The sequence below is a fragment of the Mauremys mutica genome, chromosome 3, assembly GCF_020497125.1.
Source record: "Mauremys mutica isolate MM-2020 ecotype Southern chromosome 3, ASM2049712v1, whole genome shotgun sequence".
NCBI classification, from domain to species: Eukaryota; Metazoa; Chordata; order Testudines; family Geoemydidae; genus Mauremys; species Mauremys mutica.
The window spans coordinates 101,121,463-101,129,958 of record NC_059074.1 but is presented as its reverse complement, the minus strand read 5'-3'; the positions used below and the strand labels follow the sequence as shown (position 1 = coordinate 101,129,958).

At 40.5% G+C, this 8,496-nt stretch overlaps 1 protein-coding gene across 1 annotated transcript; it reads left to right on the top strand.

The window, feature by feature from the left end:
- Positions 1 to 5,402: 5,402 nt before the first annotated feature.
- LOC123367098 (trace amine-associated receptor 7a-like) lies at positions 5,403 to 6,431 on the top strand. Its single transcript, XM_045011117.1, has one exon. The coding sequence runs from the start codon at positions 5,403 to 5,405 to the stop codon at positions 6,429 to 6,431; it is 1,029 nt and encodes a 342-aa protein (XP_044867052.1).
- Positions 6,432 to 8,496: the final 2,065 nt, after the last annotated feature.

Here is an 8,496-nt window from a genome sequence, read left to right as displayed (position 1 = left end):
TCCAACGTGATGCCACATTGGTTCCCTCCTTTATTAAAAGGATTTTGCTACACTCGGACTCTGTGCTTGCGAGTGGGGAAGTATTGCCTCCTAGAGGCGCCCGGCGGGGTGGTAGGTAATTGTCCCAGGTCACTGGGTGGGGGCTCGAGCCGGTTTTGCATTGTGTTATTAAAACGGAACCCCTGGATACTGAACCCGGCCCTTGTTGCTGCCAACTTAGAGGGGCAGAAGGGTTACACATATAAGAATAAATTATTGTTATTCTTTCTGATGAGCCACACTAATTAAAACTGCCTTGGAAACATCTGCTATACAGTTTATCATTTCATGCATTTATCATTAGTTTTATTGTTCTAAACTGAAGATAAAAGAAGCGTAAATCAAATGTTTGATATTATAGGATAAAATTCACCCCAGTACACAAGGCCCTCTGTACCACTTAAGCTCTATAAAGAAGGGTGTTCAATAAGAATGTGGGCAAACAGCTGTGAACCATCTGTACTACAGAAAGGGCTGCCACCCTTCCTGGCTGGCAAGAAACTGTAGAATGGGGGAGGTGGAAGAGGATGGGCCACACACCCTTGTATGATACTGCAGGACTCACGGGCCAGTGGCAGCCCTCCTTGGAGAAGAGGGCTGTGACTGATCAATCCTGAGACCTCTAACCAGGGGCGGCTCCAGGCGCGTGCTTGGGGCGGCAAGCCGCGGGGGGGCACTCTGCCGGTCGCCGCGAGGTCGGCAGGCAGGTTGCCTTCGGTGGCCTGAGGAGGGTCCGCTGGTCCCGCGGCTTCGGAGGACTTCCCATAGGCAAGCCGCTGAAGGCAAAATGCCTAGAGCTGCCCCTGCCTCTAACAAGCACTCAGAGTTTTATACTGCAGAATGTTCAATGAAACTTTACATGACCAGCCCGCGCAGCAGGGTCTGATCAGTTCAAAAGCACATTACTCTCTTTCCAGTTCACTTTCAGAACACTGTACACTGTATGGAATACTCAGTCTCGTTTCGGGTGCAGGGAAAGACACATCTATTCATGCAGCCTTTCCCACAATAAGGAGGAATACAGACTGGCCTGGGGTCTGAATTTCAGAGATGCTGAGTACCCACACCTTCCATTCACTTCAAAAATAATTTGGGGGACCAGGACCTCTGAAAATCAGCCATCCCCTTGTTTTTACTCTCATTCCCTTAGTTTACCTCTGCCTGATATGGGAACATGAAACATGTTTTTGCCTTAAGAGAAGCAGAGAAGATGGTACATAATCAGACAGTTATTTAACCCTGAACTCAGTACTCAAATGCTACTGGGATGGAAGCTCTAGCAATAAATAGATAGGACAGTCTGACAGATAATATTGGATAATATTGCTCAGAAGCATTTCTTTCCCTCCTCACTTCGGGCAATTCGGTCTGTTTTGTGATCGATCTCTCCTCCCATCCTGTTACATCCTTGAGTCAAAAACAACAATTGCTTACAAAGAAGAATAAATATTAGGTAACTATTTAATGTATTTGTATCTGGCTTGTAATGTCAAATAGCTGATGGAGATAAGGTGGCCAAGCCAGCATCATGTGCCCACCGGGAAGATCTCCATGGGCCCACAGTTTGGGAATCTCTGTTTTAATACATAGGCATATTTGTTTTTGATTACAAATATTTACACTGTAAAAAACAAAAGAAACAGTATTTTTCAATTCACTTCATACAAGTACCCTAGTGCAATCTCTTTATCATGAAAGTTGAATTTACAAATGTAGAATTATGTACAAAAATATAATTGCATTAAAAAATAAAACAATGTAAAACTTTAGAGCCTACAAGTCTGCTCAGTGCTGTCAGCCAATTGCTCAGAAAAACAAGTTTGGTTACAATTTGCAGGAGCTAATGTTGCCCACTTCTTGTTTACAATGTCACCTGAAAGTGAGAACAGGTGTTCGCATGGCACTGTTGTAGCTGGTGTTGCAAGATATTTACATGCCAGATGTGCTAAAGATTCTTATGTCCCTTCATGTGTCCTTGCTGATGATGGGTTCTGCTTGGTAACGATCTAAAGCAGAGCGGACCTATACATGTTCATTTTAATCATCTGAGTCAGATGCCATCAGTAGAAGGTTGATTTTCTTTTTTGGTGGTTCGGGTTCTGTAGTTTCCACATCTGAGTGTTGCACTTTTAAGACTTCTGAAAGCATGCTCCACACCTCATCCCCCTCAGATTTTGGACTGCACTTCAGATTCTTAAACCTTGGGCTGAGTGCTGTGGTTATTTTTAGAAATCTCACATTGGTACCTACCTTCTTTGCGTTTTGTCAAATCTGCTGTGAAAATGTTCTTATCTGAGACTGCTATAACATAAATATATGGCAGAATGAAGGTAAAATAGAAGGGGGACATACAATTCTCCCTCCCTTCAATAAAGACAAGTGCAAAGTATTTCACTTAGGAAGGAAAAATCAAATGCACAACTACAAAATGCAGAATAACTGGCTAGATGGTAGTTCAGTTGTCAAGGCTGAATCCCCACTCTCTCATTCTGAGTGCAGAAAGTGGGGGCCCACAAGGATTTTAAAAATTAATACTTGCCACTCCAGGCTTGTATTAAACTCCCAAGGTTACAGCTTTTCTCTGATTTTGGTTTGGTAAACCCTGCCACCACCCAAATGCAAAAAAAACAAACCAAACCAAAACAAAAAACCCTTGGACCCAGGAAGGAGCACTTGGGAATTCCTCCCTGTGGGGTACCCTCAAGCCCTTTCACCACTCTACCCCTGCCCAGGGGAAAGAGCTGAGAAGGAAAACAAAGGAAATTAGCTGTGGCCACCAGCTAATCAAACAGCATATGCACAAACCTCTTAGGACACAAAAATCCAAATCCTTCTTTAAAAAGGTAAATTTTATTAAAACAAAAAGAAAGAAAATACATCTGGAATTTAGGTTTTTGCTAGTTTTTAAAAGAGCAATTTCTAAAATTAAGCACCCAAAAGAGCTTTCTTGGGGGTTCAGCTTAAAGGTTACAAGCAAACATAAGAATTTGGGGTTAGCACAGAGGAGATCCAGAAGCCAAAATAAGATATAACCCTAATAGCATCTAACTAAACATCCCCTCTCCAAATAATTTCTTCTAGGTATAGAAGATGAATTTTTATATCTGGTTCAATCCTTACCCAGCATTCCCGCTGCCCTTTGTTCCCCTCTTTCTGGGAGAGACACACACACACAAACAAAGGGAAGCTTTTTTCCCCATTTTAAAAAGTTTTACCTTCCCATTGGCTCCTTTGGTCAGGTGCCCACTCCTTTTCTTTTACCAGTGGGCTTGTTAACCCTTTAGAGGTAAAGCAAGCAGAGAACAGATAAGGTGGATTTTACAGCTAACTGGCTGGCTGGGTGTCCATCAAATGGAGCAACTCCCCCGCCCCTTCACGTATCACAACAGTAACAGTACAACCTCAGAGTTACGGACCCCTTGCGAATGGAGGCTGTCCGTAACTCTGAAATGTTCATGACTCTGAACAAAGCGCAGTTTGGGCTCCAGATCCAGCAGCTGACACTCCAGGCCAGGATTCAGCAGCAGCTAAGCTCCCTACTGAGCCCTGGAATGAGTTTGCAACTTTGTCCCCCTCCAGGGGCAGAGGGCTGTGTGGGGGTGGTGGTAAGCCAGTGCATCACCCTCCTGGCTGGAGGTAGAGGGGTAAAAACAGCACATCCTCCTGCTGGCAGAGGAAGGGGGCGAGGGGTGAAAGTAAGACTTCAGAGAAGATGCTACCTATGCAGATGGGAGGGGTTCTCCTGTTGGTGTAGGTAATCCACCTCCCGAGAGGCAGTAGCTAGGTTGATGGGAGAATTCTCCCATCGACCTAGTGCTGTCCACACTGGAGGTGAGATCACTTTAACTGCGAGAGGACTCAGAGGTGTGGATTTTCATACCCCTGAGCGATGGAATTATACCAACATAAATTCATAATATAGACCGTCCTAAGGACCTGAACACCACTAAAGGATCGACCTGCATTTCTGAGGAACCTATAAGCCATAGAAAACAGCTTTGGAATGGAAATTGAATGGAAGCCATGTCAACCATACGTCTACATCTGCTCTTACTCATTGAGGAAGACAGGACCTAAATCATGTATTGCCCACAGCTCTTTGCCCGCACCAGCACAGCAGCTGCACAGTCCCTCAGCATATGGCCTCCAGGGCAGATGAACCCTGCCAGCTTCAGAGCTTGCTCCAACAACTTTACACTTGCAGAAATCCATGGGGCAAAGGAACTTTGCACTGGGTGCTGCACTGGACCACAGCAGACACATCGGGATGACACAAGCTGCCTCAATCCTGGCTCCATTCTCAACACTGGAATGAGTTTGGCCCAGAGGGTGGAAAAATGGTCAAAATATATATGAGAGAGAGAGAGAGAGAGAAAAATACCCCGCTGCAAGATTAATAAAGGTGGGACAGATTTTCTTTAACACATGTACCATTATCTATGACCTCAGTTTCCTCAGTCAGTATTCCCGACAAAGCAATTTACAGTAATAATAATGAGAACACCTGTTTGCTGTGGGAGCCAGTTAAATTTGCCTAAAAAAAAATAAAATAAAGGAAGGATCTTATAATAAGACTTAGTTCAAACATATGGATGACAGTATATACCTGGTTAAACGACTGTTTTGTGATGAATCAAACTAGATTGCTTAATGATGGGTTTTTTTCAGACTCTACAGTGTTTCCACCCTTTACCTGAGGGATTTCACTTTATGGGATGATTGCTAAATTTCCCTTGTGTTTGCTCTTTTTCCCCTCATCCCACACCTCATTTTTGAGAGGACAGCCTGCCAGTACTTTCTCATTAACTTTGCTAAGACAGCCTTGAGGATAAAGCACTACTGAAAACATGCATCTCTTCCTGCCATCTATTCACATTTTAATCTAGGGTTATATCTGAAGAAAAGCTTCTCAAAAGGTAAGGCATTAGGAGTCCATCCAACTACAGTGAAGTCAATGGGAGTTTTGCAATTGACTTAAATAGAAAGATCAGGCATCGAGGAAATTTAAATAAATATGAATAGGTAAAAATACAGTTAAACCCTAAATACATTTTTCAATTATAAAGTAGTTTTGCTAATTGTTTACTTATTTCAAAATACCATTGAAAGCATTTTGAAATAGGTAAACAGATATTTTGCTGTGTTCTATTTTTTACTTCCTATTTTCGTACACATTTCTGGTATATTGATGGATATAAAACAACTCTTTGGAATTATTGTACTCTCACTCATGTTGACTTTAATTCTCTTTTTCAGAAAGATGTAAAAACTGAAGAGCTTGACTAATCGGTTCCACACCATCACCGTTGGTATACAAATGCAAACACTAAAAAGCTCAGAGTAGTTAACAACAAAAGCACAACATGACTTCAGCGCTTCTTCAGAATGAAGAAGCACAATATTGCTTTGAGAATATTAATGGATCTTGCTATAAAACATCATGGTCTTCTGGAATCCGGATAACTTTGTATGTTGTGCTTGGTTTTCTGACAATTCTTACACTAGGTGGAAACCTAATGGTAATGATTACAATTGCTTATTTCAAACAGCTTCACTCTCCTACAAATATTTTGCTCGCCTCCTTGGCATGTGCTGATTTTTGTTTGGGTCTGACTGTGCTGCCCTTCAGCAGTATAAGATCTGTTGAAACATGCTGGTATTTTGGGGAAACATTCTGTAGATTCCACAGTTCTTTAGAACTATCTTGTTGTTATTCATCAATATTTCACTTGTGCTTTATCTCTGTTGATCGCTACGTTGCTGTTACTGATCCTTTAATTTACCCTCTCAAGTTCACAGTGCCAGTTTCAGGCATGTTCATAGCTGTTGCCTGGATATTTTCATTAGTATACAGTTTTTCTGTTGTCTTCACTGGGGCTAATGACAAAGGGATACAAGAATCAGTAAATGCCCTCTCATGTGTAGGGAGCTGTCAACTTGTCTTCAACAAAACATGGGTGGTTGTATCTTCTCTCTTTTATTTCATATCTTTTTTTACAATGATAGCACTTTACAGCAAAATCTTTGCTGTGGCTAAACAGCAAGCTAGAATGATAGAGATGATAAGCAACAACACCCAGTCGTCTGATAATTACAGTGACAGAGTTGGCAAAAGAGAGAGGAAAGCTGCTAAAACCATTGGTATTGCTGTGATTGCTTTTGTGGTATTCTGGTCACCTTATTCTATAACTGTAATAGCTGATGCTTTTTTTAACTTCATAACACCACCCCTTGTCTTTGACATTGTGGTTTGGTTCACTTATTCCAACTCTGCCATTAATCCTTTGATTTACTCTGTCTTTTATCCTTGGTTTCGAAAAGCAATGAAAGTGATTGTGAGCTGTAAAATACTCCGGCTTGACTGTTCAACAATGAATTTATTTCCAAACTGAAAACCTCTCCAATCCTGCATAGAGTTATTCACCTCACATTTCACAGTCATTCCCCTTTTCATAAAATCTGGCTGTTTATTTCTTTTTCTGAATAAAATATTGTCATCTTGATTTTATACTTTGTACAGCTTTTTATCATTGTGAAAAACTGGTTTATCACATGATATCAAGACTAGAGATTTACAGATACTATTAATTTAGTACAGGATTATGCTTTTAAACTTTAATGGAGCAATGTCCATTGGTTATAATTTTGTGACTGAGAAGATAAAATGGTCCTCCAGAATTAAACAAAGCCAAAAAAAGAAAGATCAAAAATAGTTTTTTAGTGAAATTCATCTCTATGTGTTAGGAAGTACTAACAATACTGGAAACAGAAATGTTTTTCCATCCCTTTAAAACCTATATGGTATAACCAAATGAACAATATAAATATTCATATTTTATACTTATATATTACTGTCAGCCTATGTGTGTTCAAATTCTTTACTTATACTATTGAATTACATCCTCTTACTCCTATATGGAATGGATATCATTATCCTCATTCAATGGATAACAAAACTGAATTTCAAAGGAAGATGGACATTTAACTCTCTTAGGTTCCTTTGAAAAACCCACCCAAAGAGATTAAGGATCCAATCCTGCTACTTTTTAAATTGGTGTCAAAACTCCCATTGACTTTTAATGGGAGAAAAATAAGCCAGCACTGACTTGCCCATATTCACAAAGGAAGTGTCAAGTTCTGTGCCTTAAACAGAAGACCAACCTTTCTCTCAGGGAAGTATTGAGTAGAAATAAGACTCTTTCATGTGCACAAAGATTCCTCACACAAGGGAGAGTTCTAGTAATAACAGACACTAAAAGAAAACAAAAACCTAAGGTGCAATCCAGATACAGTGAATTCAATGGTAAAACTCCTATTTAATGGGACCAAGATTTTACCCCTGCTGTTTTGAGAGAAAACTGTCCTTTTCATTACAGGAGAAAATCCAATCACAGAACAGTCTCCTGTGTCACAGCAACATTCTAAGGGTTGTCTATTCTTTAAAGTTATTTTGGTTTAAAATAAGGTGTGAATTTAAAGTGCAATAGCTAGCTGTTCTGTAAATCTCCCTGGTAGACAAGCCCTAAGATATTTACTACTGGTGGCAAGGGATCTGGATTTCAAACAGTTGCTACAGAAGCCCTGGACAAGACAGTTGTCAATGAGAAATATTTGTGAGTTTGCAATATTCCTCTATAACAACAATAACTGCTTATTATCTGGTTGGCTAAATTTTAAGTGAAGTAGGAGCATGCCATTGACTGTACTGTACCAGGCAAGTTAACTGTGTATCACATTAACCAATCAGGATTTTGTTAATAAAAACTTCTAAAAGTTTAATTTACAAATTCCAGAAATAACTTTAAAAAAAAAAAAATCAATTTCTGTCGCAGATCTTCCCTGCCTGCTTCAGTCTGTATAGGGTGAAACTCTCCCTCTTCCTGAGGCCTGAGGTTAACAACAAGAAATTAATAATAAATTTCAGTACAAACCTTCTCTCCCCGCTTGACAGTTCTCAGGGCTCTCCCTGTAGGAATTCTCTGTCCCAAGCCATACAGCCCTCTGCCTAAAAAGCCACTCCTACTTCCTTTACACTCAGAGTAGAGATAACAAGCCACGCACAACCGTGACATGGTGTCAGCAGAGATAAATTAGCATCATGCCAACAGAAAAACTGTGCTGCCTGCTTATATCCAAATCATTAATGAAAGCATGAGACATTATTTTATAAATGTCCAACTGACTCAAGGCTTTAACCAACTTCATCAGTGGCTTACAGCCTGTGCGAGAAAACATACTTGGCTACACATAGGAATAGGATGACGACTGACTTTTAGTATTCAGTTGAATAAATAATGTTTTATCTTAATATTAATCAAATATCATATAAAATAGTGCCTCTGTTGGAAATAGAGTAGCTGTCTACTCCTCCTTCTCATGACACAGCCTTTGCATTGGGATAGGCAGGTAGCCCACTTCATCCTACCCCCTTTGGAAGCAGCCAGCTGTAGCCTCTTC

Bases quoted from the DNA above. Each gene is read 5' to 3' on its own strand.
- LOC123367098 (XM_045011117.1), top strand. From the start codon at position 5,403: ATGACTTCAGCGCTTCTTCAGAATGAAGAAGCACAATATTGCTTTGAG.